The 22,271-nt window shown below is 37.8% G+C and overlaps 1 protein-coding gene across 8 annotated transcripts in view; it reads right to left on the bottom strand.

Moving 5' to 3' along the window:
- MAP3K4 (mitogen-activated protein kinase kinase kinase 4) overlaps positions 1-22,271 on the bottom strand; it is a 145,440-nt gene that overhangs the window by 60,638 nt on the left and 62,531 nt on the right. For all 8 annotated transcript variants that reach the window (XR_004645080.1, XR_004645079.1, XM_034765276.1 and 5 more), the window contains exons 4-7: positions 15,284-15,526; positions 8,192-8,338; positions 3,304-3,461; positions 253-369 (exon numbers count right to left, since the gene is read on the bottom strand). Coding sequence is in view for 6 of the 8 variants with exons in the window: in XM_034765276.1 (XP_034621167.1) it covers positions 253-369; positions 3,304-3,461; positions 8,192-8,338; positions 15,284-15,526 (665 nt within the window). In the remaining 2 variants the exon portion in view is untranslated. The remainder of the gene's footprint in view (positions 1-252; positions 370-3,303; positions 3,462-8,191; positions 8,339-15,283; positions 15,527-22,271) is intronic.

Genomic DNA, 22,271 nt, shown 5'->3' on the forward strand with positions numbered 1-22,271 from the left:
TACGACACAGGAATATAAAAATAACAGAGAACATTATATAAAATGCTTCTCATGCCCTTAGCTATAACCAAAGTTATTAGCTTTCACATACACAAAACAAAGATGAATGACTAACTACAGACTGAAAATCCCTGAGATGATTTGGGCAGGTTTTTTTCACGTGCTTCAAAAAGTTTAAATACTGCAGCTTGTCCTTGACAGGACTAAAGGAGCATCAGAATAAGAGAGACCAGATATTGAAGGCTGGAATACCTGATTTCATCTGATGCAGTACTGTCATCAGCACTGGCCCAAAATTCATCACAGCTGTTTTGCAGACCAGAGTCTAGAAATTTTCCTGTAGATTTCAGCAGCATTCCCGCAATATCACTGAAACAAAAAGAAAATGGGGAGAAACGTCACTTTCATTCATGTACTAACACTCCTTTTATTTCCTCTGTATTACATTCCACATAAGAGCGTCATGCTGCCCCGTCTCAGCAACTTGTGGGGTCTCCCCTTCCTCTCAAGGAAGGGTGAAATCCCGGTAAGACAAGCAAGGTCAAATAGGCTTGCCACAAAAGGGGCCACCCCTGGTTCAGTTATTGCAGCAGCATGCGTACTGTTGTGTCCTGCCACCAGAACCACTACAAAGTTTTCAGCATGAGTTTCTGTCTCTCTTTGACATAGCAGAAGACTAGAGCTGAACAATGATTGCTTGAAGGAGAGGTTATACTAGGCATCAAAAGCCTAGCAATCATTTATGGAGCAGTGACCCACAACAATGTGGCAAGTAGAAGCAGGAGTCCAGATTCAAGACTGAGGGGCTCCTCACAGCACTGATGCCTCTGGGCTTTGTGATGTTATAGTAGTAACAAGAGAACTGGAAATTTTTAAATATGGCAATAGTCAAAGCCTGAAAGGATTAGACACCAAGAGTTTGCTCTGACTCATTCACTGAAGTTGAATGGAAGCTACATAACGGTGGTACTTTTCTGGAATTTTAGCAGGTCTGAAACCTTCCCCAGTAACCGCTTACATGGGATGTGGACAATCAGAACAGCTACTTTAATTGGAGAAAACTTAGGAAACAGATATTTTCTATTAAACTGAGCAAATATTCTGCAGTTTTAATTGTAGCTGCTGAAATCTGTTGTTTGTTGAGATGGAGGGAGAGCTAGCTCAGTGGTTTGAGCATTGGCCTGCTAAACCCAGGGTTGTGAGTTCAATCCTTGAGGGGGCCATTTAGGGATCTGGGGCAAAAATCTGTCTGGGGATTAGTCCTGCTTTGAGCAGGGGGGGTTGGACTAGATGACATCCTGAGGTCTCTTACAACCATGATATTCTAGGATTTCTGCCCTACTTGTCCTGTATCCTTAGAGGTGTTAACATGTCCACTGAACGTCATATAGGTTATTAGCATTTGCTCTCTGTGAAGGGTGCACATCATTTAAAACTATTGTAAAGGATGGTTAAGGAGCCACATCTAAAAGAAGGCATAATGGACTCTACCCAGAAACTAGCATCTTGTGTACAGATGTTGTGTACAGTTCTACTGGGTAATGTTCTGACCACATGGGTGGGTGTCTTTAGGTTGGAAAAAAGTCTACCGGAGGGGGGAGAGAGGCAGACAAGAAACAGAGACTCAGGATACGTCTACAAGTGCTACAGTGTAGACACTTACTACAGCAATGGAGGGTTTTTTCTGTCAATGCAGTAAATCCACTCTCTTGAGAGGCAGAAGCTAGATAGATGGAAGAATTCTTCTCTCAACCTAGTTGGGTCTACGCCTAACTATATCGCCCAGGATCAGAGGGGTAGCCGTGTTAGTCTGAATCTGTAAAAAGCAACAGAGGGTTCTGTGGCACCTTTGAGACTAACAGAAGTACTGGGAGCATAAGCTTTCGTGGGTAAGAACCTCACTTCTTCAGATGCAAGTAATGGAAATCTCCATAGGCAAGTATATATCAGTGTGGAGATAACTAGGTTAGTTCAATCAGGGAGGGTGAGGTGCTCTGCTAGCAGTTGAGGTGTGAACACCAAGGGAGGAGAAACTGTTTCTGTAGTTGGATAGCCATTCACAGTCTTTGTTTAATCCTGATCTGATGGTGTCAAATTTGCAAATGAACAGGAGCTCAGCAGTTTCTCTTTGGAGTCTGGTCCTGAAGTTTTTTTGCTGTAAGATGGCTACCTTTACATCTGCTATTGTGTGGCCAGGGAGGTTGAAGTGTTCTCCTACAGGTTTTTGTATATTGCCATTCCTGATATCTGACTTGTGTCCATTTATCCTCTTGCGTAGTGACTGTCCAGTTTGGCCAATGTACATAGCAGAGGGGCATTGCTGGCATATGATGGCATACATAACATTGGTGGACGTGCAGGTGAATGAGCCGGTGATGTTGTAGCTGATCTGGTTAGGTCCAGTGATGGTGTTGCTGGTGTATATCGCCCAGGGTGTCACATTTTTCACAGCCTGGACAATATAGCTAAGTTTTAGATGTAGACGAGATCTCAGAGGCAGCAAAAAAGCCAAGCAACTGTCTGTAAGCACAGTGTAACCCTGGGAGAAGCCTAAAGGAAGATTCAGGATCAGGGGTACGAGTTGAAAGATGCTACAGCTGTAAGCAAAGCAGCTGTCCCCTGGTTTTCATTCCTTCTGCCTCCAGAAAAACAGGTCTTTGTACATTCCTTGTACATAAACAAGACTGAATAAAAAATACCCAACTACATCATAAATTTTTGCTCCTAACGGGAATATCCCACGGGCACTGACCTTTGACTGCCCACTCTGGTCAAAAAAGGGCAGCAGTACTGCTTGGCATTTTGATATTTTAAAAATAGTCAGAAATTGAAACTTAATTTTGTATAATAATAAAAAGGTATATAAAATGTAACCATGTTTCTTTTATAGTGAGTTCAACTGACGCAAGTTTGAAATTTGAAAGTCCTCTATAGGAGGTCAATTTCAAGGGTCATATAAGTTCCATGTCTTATCTATCTAACTTCCAGTATCCTAGAATATATTAGCCGATGCTAACACTACCTGGACAAATTTAGTTAAAAATAAGATGAGACATTTAATTAAGTAGCTTCTAAAGTCCTATTTATAGAATTTATGTATTCTTTTATATTTAGATCCTGATTCTGCAATTAAAATAAATCTTGGAACGGATACAGAGAAAATTGTGTGAGAGACATTATTCTGGAGCATAACAGAAATTACTTTGAGAGATCAGGACATTAGAATTATACAGTGTGACTCTAACTGGTCTAAATGTCTGGAATAAATTGACAGGACATGAAGAGTGATTTAAGAAGTCCTACCAGAACAGTTTTCCAGATTGAGCTTCACCTCCTCGTATATAAGGAGTTATTTCTTTGGTGAAATTCCATTCTTCCTCTAACAGATTTTTTAAACTATGAGATGCTTGAGGTAACTGCTGTAGCATTTGGATCCAGCTTCGCATATAATCAAAATAAACCTGCAAATGGAAAAAAAAGTCATTTAGATTGTACTTGTTATGAAACCGGTAATTAAGGGGCCTAATTTTCACACCCACAAAAGATTCCACATAATACCACACAGATGGAGGGAACTATCCATAATATTCTGTTTGCTGCAGCAGAAAATATGCTGCAAGCTTCTCTGCAATTTTTGGCACTGGAAGATGAACGAGACACCAAATTATTATTCTGAGAAACATGCAAAGACAATGAAGACTTCAGATATTTGCACAAACATGAGGAACTCCACTATATATGCACTCCTTCCCAATCCCTCTCCCATATGCGAACAAGTACAGTCAGCTCTGCTGTCATTCACTACTGACAACAGTGTCATTTTCACTACAAGTTGTCATCCACTACTGACAACAGTGAATTCCATGGCATGTCAATGTTGGGCTTACTGAGTGGAGGGAAGAATTAGTGCCAATTTAAAGGTATCTTAATAATAGTGGTGTTCTCAGAGATTCTTTCTTCTACATGCATCCCACTATCGGTATAAACAGCCTACCCACATAAGTCAAGAATCTTTTAGCAAGGAATATCCACTCAGATTGCGCATGCATTGTTCATATTCTCATGCTCCCTCCAGTGAGGGTATAAAGGGCAGAACAGCCACAACCACTACTCAGTTCCTTTACTAATACAGAAATCCAGAAACTCCTTAACAGTGGGGAAGGAACGTGGGTTTTGGGATCTATGTGGACAAAAGCATCTTGAAGAATTTCAGTTACTTAAGGTAAGTGTCTGCACTTTGTTCACAAATCCCTTTGCAGGTGAGTGACTAGAAGTCCTTTCCTAGGAGATAGATGATAGGATTCCCACCTAAATTATGGCTAAGGAAATCTTAACGCAGTCTGTAACCCATTTAGAGAGTCTCTGAAAGGAAACAGCTTGTCCTTTGATTTATTAGCAAAAGCCAAAGAGTCTGGATGATCTTTGAAAGGATACAGCCCTAAGAAGATCTAGTGTGTGGAGTTCAGAGTCTGAAGGCGAGCCATGAGATTTAGAAAAAAATACCACTTAGTGTGTACTTTGATTCATATGAACATCTGAAACCACATCTGGTTAAAAAATAAAATAAAATTATGCAGCCTGAGAGTAAACATGTCTTTCTGAAAAATTGTGTATGGAAGGCTTATTATCAAAGCTTGAATTTTATTCACCCAGCAAGCCAAGGTGATAACTACCAAAAAAGTGAACATAATGACAGATTCATAGGGACAATCCATTAGAAACAGGAGCACAACATTCAAATCTCAAGTAGGCAATGTAATGGCTCTTTAATCAGTGGAAATACATGACTCGGGCTTTTTAAAAATGCAAAAGGACTATAGCTAATACATCTAGAAATTGGATGAAGTCAGAGAGAAACAACTGATATGTTGGAACACTAATGTGACAAGCTTGGGCAACAAAATGGAGGAACTAGAGCTACCGGTTCAGTATAGGAAACCGGATATTATAGAAGTTACAGAAATAGGGTCGAACAATTAGCAGGACTAGAACCAACAAGAGGTGATATTTTACATTGGTTTTGGTAAGCAGCGAGGACATTACAGACAAGCTAGTCATAGAAAATAACACTGGATAGAGCAATCAAAAGTTGACTTAGTTAAAATTACAAATGGAAGCAGAATCAAAAACATTTTCAATTTCAAAAAGGCAAACTTTTGGAAATTAAGAGAACTAGTAAGTGAACCCTCAGGATAATTTATTAGCTAGTAATCGTTCTAGATAATTTCTTAGCCCTCTGATCAGCAGTAATTACAGCCTATGCATCCACAAAAGAGAAAGGTGATTGCCAACGGGAGAAAAAATAAAGATCCTCTACACCTGGTCCAGGAATCTTGACTGCAGCCTCAAATCTGAAACCGCTAGCCAGATGAATAGTGCAGTGTCACAAAAGTTGAAAAGAGAGGCCTTTTTCTAGAAGAGTCAGGAACCTTTTGGAGTACAGATATGAAGAAGATGGAGAAGGAGAAGGATTAGGATCTAATTTACTACTACTTCTGCAATGGAGCATGAACACCTACAGAAGTCCTGGGGGTCCTTCAGAGAGTGAAGTGCTTTGTCAGTTTCCCCAATTAAAGGGGCGAGGACCCTTCAAAAGGAAGGTCTGGATTGTGGCCTGAACCTCTTTTGGAATGGCTGACAGATGGAACCATAATGTTCTTTGTATGATGACCTTGCCACAGTGTCAGAGACATCTAATGAAGTCTGCAAAGCTGTCTTCATCACCAACTAGCCTTCGGTAGCTATCACCTTTAATTAGTCTCTGGTCTCCTGAGAAAGTTTTTCAGTTACCTCTAAAACCTTGTCCCATTGCAGAAAAAACATACTGAACTAACATGGCTAGATAGTTGGTTATATAAATCTGCAAGCTAGCAGAGAAGTCAGCGTTTCTCCCTAGAAGATTCATTTTCTTGGGCTTAGCCTTGTTGTCAAAACCAAATACTCAGGGACCAGGTGGGTAAAAAAAATACTTAAACTCCTTCAGGGGAACTGGATACCTGTAATCTGCCTTTTTTGGCATGGCTGAGATAGATACTGTTATTTGCCACTGGTCTTTAGCAGGCTCAAGAATGCCCTCATTTATAGGCTAGACTAAATGACCTTGGGATAAGGGGTGCAACATGTCAAATAATTTATGAGATCCCTTCTAGATGACTACTAGAGTAATTTCTAAGTTGTCCACCATTCTTTTAAGAAAATCCTGAAATTCTCTATTGTGGATGTAGTAGATGGAGTCACAACTTCACCAAGTGATAAAGATGATATAGCCAGTGGAATAAGCTGGTCCTCATATTCCTCCACAAGATCTTCCTCCTCACTATGAGCGTCTTACTAATCACTCTGAAGGCACTCCTGAGGAGATGAGCAAGCATTCCTAGAAAATTCTTTAAGAGGAGATGACCACACTTACTGTATATACTCGATCATAAGCCGGTTCGTTTATAAGCCAACACCCATTCATAAGCAGACCCTATAATTCAGGGGTCAGCAAACTTTGGCTCCCAGGCCATCAGGATAAGCTGCTGGTGGGCCGAGATGGTTTGTTTACCTCGCGTCCGCAAATCGCAGGTGAATACAGATCCAAATTTTATATCTAGAGTCCTGTAAATCAGCAGATATCCATCTTATATCCACAGATCTCCGCATCCTACACCCTGGCTCCTTGCCCAATCTCAGTCTCCCCACTTCCCTGCCACTGGCTCCCAGTTCCAGTCTCCTTGATTAGCCAGTCTCAATCTCCCTTTCTGCTCCCCCCAAATTCATCTAATCTCTGTCTACCTCCTCCTGATTTTCTCATCTTCCCTACCCCCATTTCTCTCCACCAGCTCCCAATCCCAACCACCTTGCCCAGATGCTCCCAACTCCAAATCCCAACCTAATCCCTTCACTGCCCTTCACCAGGTCTGACTCTCATCCTCTCTCCTCCACTCTGCCCAAGAACCAGTAAGGGGAGCACTGAGAACATATGTGAGAGTCCCTGCTCTCAGCTCTATTGCCCAGCACCTCAGCAGCCAGGAGCAGCATATTCAACAAAACCCCTGCTCATGTCCTGTGGAGCCTGGGGCATGTCCAGTACACACAGAATTTTTGAAGAATTTAGCTGCCAGACTAACAATTCTCTGGTGAACTGTGATTTTTTTCAAAGGCTTATTAGTTGGCCCAACTGGGGAGGTTTTTCACAAGAACAGCAGAAGACCCATTCCTGACACAAAGGCAAGCCTGGTGCTAAATTTCAAGCCCTTGCTTCAAAGAACTTCTAAATGAAATGGTTAAAAGCTGCTGCTCTCTTTTTTTAAAAAAAAAAAACATGGGCAAAAAAATTTCTCTCTCTAATTTAGTTCTCAGAAACGGCTGAACCACTTTTACTGAAAGTTTCCAAAAAATTCTGCCTAAGGCAGATGGGAAATTTCAGCTTCATTGGCTGAAGTTTGGCAAAGTTATAAGACTGAAAACAGAGTCTAATAATGGGAAGTGTCAGCTAACCTTAACTATATGCAGTGCTGTCAGCTCTCCCTATAATGAGACACCAAAATCAGAGTCTTCCTGAACCTCCCTTATTCTTTAAGCTACTTTAAAAAAAAAAAAAAAGCCACACACAATGAAAAGATATCAAGCCGCATTAAAGAAATGAGGTTTTAATTTAAACCCACAAAAACAAAGCAACTTCAGTTACACTCACTGGAGACCAGCAGCATATCCTTAAATCAGCCTTCTGTGTTTAATTATTGCAGTAATAAATATACTAAAAATAAGACATGCTTTTAGGCTGGCTAGAATATCAAGGTGAAAATTAAAGCAAAAAGATGTTAGCCAGACAACTGTTTTCCTTGGTTTAATTTAAATCTTCATATTACTTACATTTAATTTCTGATTCTATGATGAGCTATTTTATAAACAGAGGCAATCTGCCAAAAAAGTATATTATTGACTCTCTTAGCACCTAAGATAATAGCAATTCTCACAGTCCAGTCAACAAAAATATCAACATTATCTCTAACATACTTTATTTACATCCTTTGAGAACATTTATTAGAACAATGACCATTATTGCCATTTTTAAAAAAAGGTAATATAAGCAGGCTAGACAGTTACTAGCCAAGGAAGGACAATCAGAAATGATCCCAAGACTTAGAATCAGGCAAATGTATAACAGATTTATATAACCAAAAATATTCCCTCTTTTGCTACTCACCATTAACATTTTATGTAAGTCCTCTTCAAAAGAATCTATGTTGTAGTCAATCTTCTGTAAGTCATCTAACACCTCACGTAACATAAACTGATAATATTGCTTCATTAGCAGGCCACCCTTCAGGACCTCTTTACACTCTCTTGCTAGCTGCAATAGAAGAGACCACAAACTGCAATCAATCAATCTACATTCTCAAATTTCCTCTGAGATTTGAGAATTAAAGTTTAGCTTGTTTAAATAATACATTTGTGTCACTATTGTCTGTGAAAGCCAGAGAAACACTAGTTGGATTGTTCCTATATCTCCTGGGAAGTTTTGCATAAGTTCTCCTGAGACTGTAATGCCACTCAGCAAGTTACTGCAAGTAGGGATGGCAGCAAATGCTTCAGATTTTATTTTTGCTATTTGGAAAACCATTGTATGCAACTGACTGGATAATTTAAAATTTTATAATTGGACAAGGAGCTTCACACCTTTAGAGCAATGGTTTAAATCCATAGGAAGTCAGTAATAATAGGTCATTTGACAGTTGTCAACTGTTTGGAAGCCTATGTGAAATAATTTACTATACTGGTCTTGATCCTGTTCCTACTGGGCAGATATCCACAACGTGAAACACATCACTACAACTGACAATGACCGGCACCCTCCCTTGTTGACAATTTGGCCAAAAGAAGCCAAGGACTGAATGAATAATCTACTTATTCACAGAAGTGATCACTTCAGGTCGAGACATGGGCACATCAATGAGACTGGCCATTCCATACCTGCTCTAGGAAGCATAGGTTTTTAAACAACAAGACACTAGAAGCACACTGTAGGAATAAACCATGCACTGGCAACGAGACAGTCTGGATGAAATAAAAGGAATTTTCCATTCCCAAATCTGTATTATTCCAAACCTAACTTCCATCCATAGGCCTGACTATGCATCACTTTCCTTGAGCACCAATTTCATTAGATTTAGGTATGGGAGTGGGATTTTTTTCTTTTTTAAACTCTATGGAAAATGTTACGACTAATTTTCTTTCTGGGGAAAAAAAAATCACTACATTGAACCAAGTGTATGAGAAGGCTTAACAGAAAGAGGTCAAGAAATACAAAAAGTAGCACCCTGTATTATTATTATTAAGGTGCAGTGGCTATGCAGTCCAGCCATGGACCACAACCCCATTCTGCTAGGTGCTGAACAAACAGAACAAAAAGACAGTCACTGTCTTAAAGAACTGAAACAAATAATCACTTATTCTTAGGCCTTATCTACACCTTTAAAAATTAGATCAACCTAACTACATCACTCAGGACTCTGAAAAATGTTGTGCCCTGAATGCCATGTACTGCCTACCTCGAGAGTAGATGCAGCTAGGTCAAAGGAAGAATTCTTCCATCAACCTAGCAACTGCCTCTTGAAGAGATGGATTAACTCCATTGATGGAAAAACTCCTTCCATAGACATAAGAAGTGTTTACACTATAGTGCTACAGCGTCGTAGCTGTGCCGCTGTAGCTTAGACATGTCCCTGGGTGAACTACAACAGTCATGTATTACAGACCTGGTATATTAAAAATACACACACACACACACTTGTGGATAAAGGAAGAAAGACTGCTCTGATTCTACATGTGCACCAAATGCAGCTCATTTTATTTTGCACAACTAAGATTATTGAAGCAGATTTGGAAATCAGGCAAAAAGAATAGCTAAACCCCTAGCATGTCACATATTTTAAAGAACAAGCCCATTTTCTTTACTCTCCGTTCACTCATACAATATGCACCCTGCCAATCTATTGACTTGTTATGTCCAAGGAGAAGTAGATCAGCCCTCTCTTACAAGACATATAACACATTATTCAGCTCTTAAATGTAGTGGTGGCAGTGGATGCTCAGTGACCAGCTGAAAGCCTTTTATTTGCAAATTGGTTAACATTCACCATTGCTGCTGACCCATTTACATAGATTTAAGGGGTTATTACAGAAGTTCTCAGCTGATTTATGCTCCTGAAGAAAACTAAGGACTGCCTTAAAATTGCTAATACTAGTGCAAAATTTGTGACTGTACCTAAATAATTGAGGTAAAAGAAAACTAACTGTATAGTTTACTACAGGGCCTATGGGTCATTTGTTAAAATTACGACCCTAACAGTAGGGTTCACAATTAGAAATATCTCAGTTACCAAAGTTACCACTTTATAATGGCCTTTCTAAAAATTGTTAATAGCTGTTCCCATAGTGGCATATACAATATTTTGTGTGTTTAACATTTAATTCCTTTTTAAAAAATAGATTTTTAAAGAATTAAATCAAAAATAAGTAGTGAATTGAAATGTTTATAAACTTTATCCAAGATTTTTGTGTGACAGTCCTAGAACAAACTAATACTTCCATTTGGTGGAGTTTTGCAATAATGCAGCTTTTATACATAAATCCAATGAAGTATCCATATTATACCTGCCTCAAAGAAGTTAACTACATAGCAACTGTATGCATTGTTCACTGAAACACTGTACCTATTCCATAATGTGTATCAAATAGTTAGGAAGAGAGAGATTGCTCATATATGCAAGAGTCACTTTTTGAAAACAGGTAAACTAAAAATCAAAATTCCTATTCTGTATTACAGACCAATATGCCAACAACATTTCATTAAAAAAATAAAGCAGATTATTAATTCCAAAACCTTAATCAGGCATCTAATATTACCCTATGCAAAAATAACTATTTGTACTCCATAACAGAACAATGAAATACATGTCTAAGTTTTATAGAAAAAACTGTAACTGGGCTAAAAAAAGTTGTAAGTGGCAGTTTTATAGGAATTTAAAACAAGCAATGAGCACCTCCAAAAACATGGTCTAAACTGTACATACTAAGGGGTATCTACTATGGTCCAATCTACACTGACCAAAAGTGCAGCTGCCAATGCTGTTTCTCTGAGGAATAAGTACAGCAATTCAAGGATTCTTTTCTGAAAACCATGCTGGACATATAACAATCTCCAAATTACTATAGTCTATAGCAGTTTTATAATATGGTTATTTGTCAGAGATTTTTCTTCACCTGTAAATTAGGCTTCTGCAACCAAGCTTTTGACAAACTGGACCAACCAATTTCCTTATGCTGTTCAGACTCGCTAGGCAAAGTGACTAATCAACAGCTTCCAAGGTTAATCTCACCACCCAGCTAGACTTTCTTTAATTAGATTTTTTCTTAGTCTTTAAACACACTTGTGAAAAATACTAACTGGAGAATAGACAATTTTTTTAATTGTCTAACTACTAGTTAATCATAAGGATCAATTTAAAACAGCCTGGGATGGCTCCAGATTGTAAAATGTTTCATCCTAGAAACCCAGTTTACAGGTTTACCCTCTCTCTGCTCCTAATCAGTCTATAATCTGAAACAAAAAACTATAAATTGCAGTGTCTCCTGGCTCCCCAGTGAAGGAGGGGAAAAGCTCTTACAAAATGACAGAACTCAGCACTCAACTAATAAGGGTGCAGAGTTTGATTGTCCAACCTGTAGTGGCTGAAAAGGTATGTAGGACCAACAAGTGGCAACCTTACACAAATCTTCCTTTGAAGACCTTTCCTTCTCCAGAGAAGTAAACATTAGAGTTGTGCAAATAGCTGATTTTCTGGTTCAGTGGCCAACCCCTCCTCCCAAAAAAAGAAAAGAAAAACTTGAACTTGGAATAAATCCAAAAAAGACTGTTCGAAGAACTGCCTTATACTTAAGGAATATTAATTTGCTCTTAACTGCAGCTCTCTCCAACTTGCATGGCCAAAGTAGTCATGACAAGAAAAGTCATTTATATGATGAAAGTGTAGGGGAAAGGCTCAAAATCCAACCCATCTTGGAGGAAATTAAACATCAATGTGATCAAGGCATCTTGCATAAGCTGGTTTTGTCTGAACGCTTTGGAGAGGGGAAAAAGTTGCCTATATCCTTGGTACGGAATTTGGAAGGAAATTATGGGTATTATGGTTCTAATGACTCAACTGATAACCAGGGCTGCTGGGGGTGTGGCAGGAGTGTCATAAGTAAGACAAGAATTAATTATTCCACTCTACCTGGCACTGGTGAGGTCTCAGTTGGAGTACTGTCTCCGTTTTGGGGTAGCACATTTTGAGAAAGATGTGGACAAACTGGAGAGTCCAGGAGACCAAAAAAATTAAAAAAGGTTTAGAAAACATAACCTAGGAAGAAAGATTAAATAAACTGCTCATGTTCAGTCTTGAGACAAGCAGACCAAGAGGGGAAGAGGATAACCAGCTTGAAATATGTTTAAGGATTGTTATAAGAAGGACGGTGATCAATTGTTCTTCATCTCCACTAAAAGTAGGACAAGAAATAATGGGTTTTATCTGCAGCAAGGGAGATTTAAGCTACACATTTGGAACAAATTTCTAACTATAAGGATAGTGAAATATTAGAAGCATTACCAAGGGAGGTTGTGGAATCCCCAGCATTGGAGGTTTTTAAGTACAGACTGGGCAAATACCAGTCAGGGATGGCCTAGTTATACTTGGTGTTGCTTCAGTGCAAGGGGAATGGACTAGATGACTTCTTGAGGTCACTTCCAGCCCTGAATTTCTATGATTCTATCCACTAGGATCTGCTTTTCAGTCTCCAGCCTGCTAAGGAAAAGTATTTTTTTCTGAATTGAAATACAAGCCTGGCCTCAAAGAAGGGGGCAATCAAACGGAAAACTTGAGATTATGCAGGTAGGAGTAAGGAGGCTGGAGGGCCAAGATCTCAAAACTATGCTGTGGTGATGAGTATGCCAAATACTGCCCACTTTAAAATAAACAAAACAAAAAAAAAAAAACAAGCACTTTTGAAAGACTCTTGGGATGATGCATATTTCAAGCTCCCTGCCCATCTGATGAAGAAAAAAAAAAAGTAAGATGAAAGTCCCTGGCTTGAACCTACATAGTTCATTCACTTAGCAGAGAGATCTATTTAAGGAGTACCCCTGAACTGTAGGTTCTGAAAAATACTGATTGGGACAAATCCGCATTTGTTGGGGGTGAATCCATTCTCTCCGATGAGCCAATTAGCAAGAATATTCACTGTTGATCTTGTCTCTGCCAGATGTACAACTTCGACAGCAAGAAGTAGTCACCTCTACCCAACAGTGAAGAATGCTGACTTACAGACTAAAGTGAAGGAAAGCGAAGAGAAAGCTCCTCCTCCAAGGAGTTTGAAAAAGAGAAACTAATGTGCAACCATCTTTTTAAAATTATGGAGAGGACCTATCTGACTGAAGTGATTTTCTCCTATGCCCTCCAACACCAGGACATCCAGATCCAAGAAAGGTGAGAGGAACGGGCTCAGAAGTGGTCTTAAGAGACCTGTGTCAGTCAGTTAAGAGGTCTGGAGCTCGATTACAGCTTGGAAATTACTCTTGGGTATCTAGAACCAGGATCTAAATCTACCTGAGAACTTATGAAATGGTGGTACCTAAAAGGACTTAGATGAGGAGGCCAAGAGTTTTGACGTTTGTCTGAAGGAAGCAATGTCTTAGGATCAGCAGTGTCTTTCAAAAGTCTAGTGCAGGCTATCCCAAAAAAGGCTATCTCCCTGAAAGGAGTGGGCCATAAAAGAGGGTTTAGATAGGCAGTCACCTATGAGTAGGCCAAAGAATTAGATTTTTACTGGTAAATGTCAGTAAACATCAATTTCACCAAACACACACAAATCATTTAAAAAAAAAAAATATTTCCATCAAAAATCAAAACTTACAGATCACCAAAGAAAGTATAGCTCAGTGGTTTGAGCATTAGCCTGCTAAACCCAGGGTTGTGAGTTCAATCATTGAGAGGGCCACTTAGGGATCTAGGGCAAAAATCAGTATTTGGTCCTGCTAGTGAAGGCAGTGGGGTGTACTCAATGACCTTTCAAGGTCCCTTCCAGTTCTAGGAGATAGGATATATTTATTGGGGAGGAAGGATAGCTCAGTGGTTTGAGCATTGGCTCCCTAAACCTAGTGTTGTAAGTTCAATCCTTGAGGGGGCCATTTAGGGGTCTGGGGATTGGTCCTGCTTTGAGCAGGGAGTTGGACTAGATGACCTCCTGAGGTCCCTTCCAACCCTGACATTCTGTAATTAGTAAAATGCTGCTTGAGAACTTAGTTTGATTTAAGGATATTTACTTTGTATATTTTGACATGTGATGTTGACAATTTGTGTTTTGATGGTTATAAAGCTTTAACTTTTTGAATCTCAACATCTACGGTCATTAAATAATTGTCTGACCACACCCACATAATTTCCTGCAACAGAGAAGATTTAAATCGATAAAAATCACAAGATTCTTAAAAAATAAATATCAATATTATCCGTCGAAATGATAAAAAATAAAAATAGAGTTCAGCCAAGCCTACCTATCAGCCAGAATGACAACACTGCCTGCCATCTCCCAGGCTAGTACCTGAAGCAAGTCTCTGGCATCACATATAAGTTTGGTTAATTTTTCTAGTCATGCTGCACTGAACGTCCAGGTTTTGCACAGGTCTTGAATTCATAAGAAAGACCAAAAGGAAAGTGAGGAAGCCAGCAAGTAGAGGGAATATTTTTGGATGGGGAGAAAAAAAAAAAAAAAAAAAAAAAAAAACTTGGAAATAAGCGACTGGTCACTGCCTACCAAGTGTAAGTAGTAGAGAGGAATTCATTGGTTCAGATTGTGGAATGAGGAGCAGACAAAAAAATCCTAGTCTACACTGGTGAAGGAAACCATACTACACTCACATTAGCTATGCCCACATTCAACACAATTGCTGCTAGACATATTTCCACCTTACTGCAGATGACGTCTATAGCCTATAACAGAAGTGGAATGCTATTTATTTATCCTTAGTGGCCGATAATCCTTTAATCAGACATTTTGATTCCTGGCCGCATAAATCAAAGAGGTATATGTGACCAGTTGTTTATTACTTAAACTTAATTTCCATATGTAATTGAAGGCAATTTAAGGGATGCATAATGTACTATCATTTCTGTAACAAATTCTCTTTAAAACAATTAAAAGGACAACATTATAATTAAAGAACAGAAAGCAGTTTTTAATAAAAACTCTTGAAGCAAACCTGCTTAATACTCAAGAGAGATGGTTCCCCAGCAGGCCTTTGTTCCAACCTTAACTTGAGACATTCATGGATAACATTGAGAAGTACTCGGCAAAGGACCAAGAATGCAGGTTCAAAAGATGGTAAATCCATAGATTTCAGCTCTTCCATTGATACAGTGCTGCATTTTTGCTCTGAGGAAAGTGAGGAATTTGACAACTGCACATAATCTGAACACAACATGGGATCTGGGAATTCTGAAAACTGTAACAAAAAATAAATAAAATAAGTATTGTAACAAGGATTTTAAATAATCTAAGTTAAAGGATCAATTTTTAAAAATTGCATGCATGAAAAAAGAAATTGCTTTTAAGAGCCAGGCTATTAATCTACTGTGATCTAATATACTGGAAAGTGTGCAATGCTATGATTTCAAATTAAGTCTTTTTTTTTTAAAAGCTAAAATCCCATTTCCTCATAAAGCTGCCAGACTGAGGACAAATAATTTAACAACAGGCATGGACACTTGAGAATGAACAATCCAATCTTAATGTATTTCTAAGATTAGAAAATGATTAAACTATTCAATGAAGCAGAAGATTCTCTGTACAGAAAGAAAACTGGATTGCACGTGAGAGCCTGGAATAGTGTTAAACCTAACACGACACTGGAACAGCTATTCAGATCATCCTAGGATACTTAAAGGTAATTTCAAGATTTAAGCTTTTTCAAAAAATGTTCAAGTGTCTTATACTAATGGAGTAATTCTGGAAAAGCAAGGTGATTCTGGGCTATGTCAAGCTGTGTGTTATATGTGTATGGTAGCATTACCATATTTCCTCCAACTGTTCAATTAGAAATAGTACAGTGGGGAAAGTGCACAAAGCAACAAATAGGAGTCATCACACAGCTAACCTCTCTCCCCCCCCCCCCCCCAAAAAAAAACAAACCATAAAACCCCACCAACTCTTGAAAATGTACTCCTGCAAGGGTTTAATCAAACTTTGTTATGTTTCTTAAAGCTGCGTTGCGGTTAAAACAAGTAATGCAAAATGCTAAGTATAGCTAGTATGTTTTTAAATTAAGGAAGTTAAACTTATATTTAACATTTAAAGCTGATTGCATTCAGAGATATTCTCAATGATTTTATCTAAGCTATAACTGTACCCAAATGTAATATGCGTTTCAGGACAGTTGCACATGCAAACTCAGTGGGTGATAGCAATTTAGAAACTTGTCCTTTAATATGCGTGCAGTGCTCACTAATGTTCATGGGAGTTGTGCATTATCCAAGGACAAAATTTGTCCCTAAGCTCTTTAAGGTTTATTATGGTCTAATCCAGTTCTTATATTGCACCCATTACTGTGCTATTTGAACACCGTCCATTGATGCATTAAGAGATGTGACTAGCATCTATCACATGTGGTTCTCTCCTTTTTCTTCAGGGCCAGATGCACATAACATTGGATTAAAGTGAAAGGTAAATAGATTAAGAATAGAAAGTAGAAAATGATCAAGTACAGTCATGAAAATTAAAAACTTTAAATATGCTAACTATTTTTAGGCTCACCAGCTAATAGAAAACTTGTTTATTCCTTTACACCCACATTCACATTTTTGACATTTTGTTCCTACTGCATCAGGCAAGCTCTGCTTTCCCAGAACAGTCACACAGAATTATTTTGCCTGACTAAGTTAGGCAATGTACTTTTCCAGCAACGTACTGTGTTCATTGCTTTTTAGCAATGGCACAAAACTAGTTGGCAGGTGTAGATTCTAAAGGGACTTTAAAAAGCACTAGCCTACTATTTGATAGAAAGTTCTTTGAATTTGACCAGACTAGTCACCTTAAAGACAAAAAGGGGCTGATATGGGCTTCTTTGCATTATACACATTTTATAATTAGTAAAACTAATTCCTGTGCATATAATAGGGTAGTATGGCGATTCCTTACATGGAGTTTCCACCAACCCATGAAAAACAATATGAATAGAGAGGGATTTCTGTGTTCCAACAATCTATCCATTCCAAATTGAAACTTCAATTCCTGCCCTCTCCCTACCTCCCCCCCCCCCCTTCAAGTTTATGTCCCAGTCATCACCCTCATTTCCTCTCTAGGATGACCAGATGAAATCACCTTTACAGCTAATCAACTGTTTCTCAAGTGAACCAGCAGCTTTAAAAAGCATGAACCTCTTCTCCTCGGCCCAAAAGGTGGAATACAGTGGATAAAATCCTGGCCCCACTGAAGTTAGGGAGTTTTGCCATTGACTTCAATGAGATAAGGATTTCACCCACTGTCTCCACAGAACCCTCAGAATCTGCTGGGACAAAAATCAAGAGACCAAGATGAATTAATCAGCATGTACCTGTGATACAAAGCATGTAACATTTCTGCTTATATATGTATAAAATTTCATGTAAAAAAAAAAAAAAAATCAATGATTTATTTCAACACTACTCCTGTGCAACCCTGCAACTTGTTGGTCTGCTACTGCAGTAATTAATCTTTTCAAAAGAAATCTCACTACACCTTCCTTTCATCTAATTCAATTTTTTTTTAATTAATCTATTTTCTGGGGCTTTAATGGAACCATAACAATAGCAGTCAAGGCTTTTTAAAAGGGACTTTTTCATTAGCAATAAGCCATATGAAAATTAGTAAGGATGAATTTTACTGCTAATGTGCAAACATTTGAAGGTTCATGTCTTCGTTTTAATATAAATACAGTTTTTTCAAAAATACTTTTGCCAACAATGTGTTTTAAGAGGTGTACTAGGAACAAAAATAACCTAATGAAATTTAAATTCTCAACTTGGAATATAGCTAATAAGAATATAGATTTTAGTATTTGTTCAGTAAATTTTTAAAAGAATCTTTCAAACAACATAAGACTTCCCATAATACTGGGGAATTATTTCTAGGAATACAGGATTAAAATACAAAATAACTAAAAATGGTATTTCATTTTCTAACACTGAAAATAATACAGCAAGACTTTCAAATACAGGGCATTATTATTAGACACCTAAATTCCTATTAAACTACTTAATAAGATGCCTGATTTTCAGAAGTTCGGAGTAGTCACAAATCATTCTCTGTACACATTTTTCCAGCACCTCTGAAATATTACACCATTTGTTTAGGTGCCTAAATATGGCTCTCTTAGTAAAATTTACAAAAGTGCCTAAACCCTCACAAGCCTTAGTTCCATATCCAGTACAAGTTAGGCAACTAAATACACCCAGATTTTAAAAAGTAAGGCACCTAACTCTTATTGAAAGTGGGACTTAAGTCACTAGGGGTAGGACTACACTGCAATTAAAGCCTGGCATCTGGCCTGGGTCAGCTGACTCGAGCTCACAGAACTCGGGCTGCGGAGCTCTAAAAACAGCAGTGTAGAGGTCTAGGCTCAGGCTGGAGCCCGTGCTCTGGGACCTCACAATGGAAGAGGGTCCCAGGGCCCAAGTTCCCCCAAGCCCAGATGTCAACCCTGACGATTTTAGAGCCTGCAGCCTGAGCCCCTCAAGCCTCAGTCAGCTAACACAGGCCAGATACCAGTGTTTAATTGCCATGTAGGCATACCCCAAAGCACTTTTGAAAATTTTACTCCAGGTCTCTAATTTTGAAATAGACATTTGAAAATGTTGGCCCTGGTCCTACATGACTTTAATACAGATGAAGCCTTTCATCTGCATAGATCTCATTGTAGTGCCGGGTCATAAGTGTGATGAATATCTAATCTCAGTTTCGTACTATATATAAACATTTGTATTCAAATTAATTTTTCCTGAGTTTTTAGATATTAATGTTTAAATTACATAAACAATTCATTTTCAAAATAGAGTTCAGGAACCAGATTTTTTTTTTTTTTTTTTTAAATCAAAGCTAGTTTTTAAATAGCCACTGCAGTAAAATTTTCTTCACATTTTGTAAAATGTACATGTGTATACTCAACCACACAGTCAATATATAAAAATTCTTTAACAGAAGTAACACAAAGATTTATAATGAAACACCAGTGATCTCTATTATAACAAGAATGTCATCCTGATTTACAATAAGCCTCACCAACCCACAAAAGTAAACTGTAACAGATACAACTATATAATAGGTAATATTTCCAGAAGGAAAAGAAAACAATGTAAGGACATTTGCATAATCACTGCAAGACTTTAAAGTTATACATAACATACACATATGTAATAGAACTACTTTTGCAAGCCTTATCTGAAAACAATGTACTACAAGTAGGAGAGTTTTGTTATAACAACAAGTGTTCTTGTAGATTAGCAGTGCTGTCATTGTCTCTAACAACTAGTCTACAAGGGGAAATTATTGTGGAATAAACTTGGGTGTGAATTTAAAGCACACTAGCTACTCTGCACTAACTCCCCCTGTGGACAGTTTTACAGCAGACTAGGAATGCCTTTTGTGCTCATTAGCTTAATACACATTCAAAGTGTATTAAGCTAATGTGCACAAAGGCACTTCTAGTGCACAATAAGAGTGTCCACATAGGGAGTTAATGCAGAGCAGCTTGTGTGCCCAGCTACACTATGATTTTTCCGTGGTGTGGACAAGCCCCCAGACTAAGAAGCTAATATCACAAATCTTCATCCAATATATAAAATTGTGCATTAGTATAAATTTTACTTTTGTGTTTTCAGTACAAAAAATATCAGTGAAACGTCATGATTTTAATACTTTTACAGGAAACTAATAAAACAATAAACACAAAAATGGAAGTGAAATGCACCTGCCACAATGGCAGCCCTAATCAGCATTTGAAGAAGTGTTCTTAAGATCAGGACAAACCTAGAGAAAACAAAGTCTGCTAACACTGGGTAAAATTTTCAAAAAGTGCTTAAGTTACAGTAATTTAGGAGCCTAAGTCCTATTTTCAAAAGCACTTAAGTGCCCACTGGGACTTAGGCACCTACGGCATTCACGCATTTTTAAAAATTGTACCTATTATGGTTTGATTCTCAACGCAAGTACATTTGTACACTAACATGATATATACATACAAGGATTAAATAAAGTGTAAGAAAAAAACCAAAATTAGCAATGAAATATATAATTACCTAATGTTTCCTCTATAAGTTGTTTTGGGGAAGGGAAAAGTGGAAATATTATTTAATGTATATGGTCTGCAGTAAAAAAAAAAAAAAAAAAAAAAAAAAAAGCCTGCAGAATTGATAAGCTATTTATAACAAACAGAACCTCACAGTTGCATACCTACACTTACAAAAAAGGAAATTATACCTTAATGTTAACTTGAATTTTTTTTTTTTGAAAGGGACTTTTAAAAATTGCCGTTTCTAATAGACTCTAAAAGTTAACCCTTTTAATAGCAGTCCCTGAATTTAAGTATAAAAATTATATTGTTATTCCCTTTTGAAATCTACAAGAGTTTTTTCAGCAAAGGGGAATGAGACTGACTAACAAAGGGAAACAGTGAAAATGACTATATTCAGAGTACTGGCAAATGCAAAAAGTACGCAAACAGAAAAACATATTTGCTGTATTCTTTTAGTTAGCTGTAAGCTATTACTACTGTAGGTAAAGCATTTCAGAGAAATGTGATTTCCAATTTGACACTATCCCATTATTTTTTGGGCGAGCACAGAAAGTTTACAAATGTTTCAATAGTCCAAAAATGATGGAACTGCTTAGTGAAAATGGGCCCCACTGAGTGCTCTGAGGTCATAAAGGTGCTCTCAACTATTCTACAAAAAGATTAATGATCAGTGGGTCTTAGAAATACTCCTCTGCTTGAGTCTCAGAATGTTTAATCACGGGGACCAGCAAGCGTTCTGCAAACTATTGGTGGTTCACAAGCTGTGTCTGAGAACCATTGCTCTAGAAAGGCATGCAGCTGTATTTGAACAGATAAACAGGAAAAAAAATATGAAAAGGCATTCTTTCAAACCTTGGAATTATTTTTCATTTCTATTCACTTTTAAAAGTATGCTCTACATATCGGGCCAAACTGTCATACATAGTTTCAATTTTTTTTAACCTATAAAAATGTGAATGCACATTTATTCACTAATACAGAACAGCACACACACATCAGCATGTACATGAACTAACTTTTTGCACATGTATATGCTTCAGAAATGCACAAACATTCTCATACAAAATCTTGGAAAACATAAACAGAAGCCAGTTTGAAGCTGGCTGCAACTTCAGCCAATAGTTTCAATGTATTTTCTGTAGAGAACAAAATGATCTCAAGATCAACAGTAGTAGTACTAGCATGGTTCTTCACATCATCAAGTTACTTATAAATGTGAATTTATTAATCCTCAAAAACCCCTTGTGAGGTACATAAATGTTATCCTTTTACAAATAGGAAAACAGAACCAAGAGGATCCAGCAACATGTCCAAGAACACAGAGGGAATTCATATCAGAGCTGGGATTAGAATGCAGAAGGATCCCTGGGTCCCAGAACTAGTCCTGCCACTAAAGAATGCTACCTCATGATGGAAGAAAAAACCCTGACTTACTAGTATTGCTAAATACATATTGTCTAAAACGTATGTAACACTGCTTATGTCATGATTATTGAGCTTATGGTAAGAAATGTTATTTTTGTTCCAAAATACAAAGATATAAAACAAATTCCATAAATTAACTATGCTTATTCCAGTATTAAGTGTCAGGAGAGTTAGCAATTCATGAAGCTACATAACTAGTTTACTGGAAAGAATTTCTCCATGGAAAATTGTTGTTCTAGCAAAACACTATTAAGATTATATAATCAATCACTCAACTAAGGAAATACTTTTGCCATGTTGAATAGCAACTTAATTACATGATCAGATGCCAGTTCTAATATTTAATACAATAGCCTCCTTTTTCTTCTTAAAGTTATATACAAACATAGCATCTTGCAAGATTATTTCCATTCATGTGCACTTACACTATTGTCATGGTCATAACGGTTCGCAGCATCCTTAACAAGAAAGAAAATTACATAGAACATTTTAAGTTTAG

Source organism: Trachemys scripta, chromosome 3, assembly GCF_013100865.1.
Source record: "Trachemys scripta elegans isolate TJP31775 chromosome 3, CAS_Tse_1.0, whole genome shotgun sequence".
Classification (NCBI taxonomy): Eukaryota; Metazoa; Chordata; order Testudines; family Emydidae; genus Trachemys; species Trachemys scripta.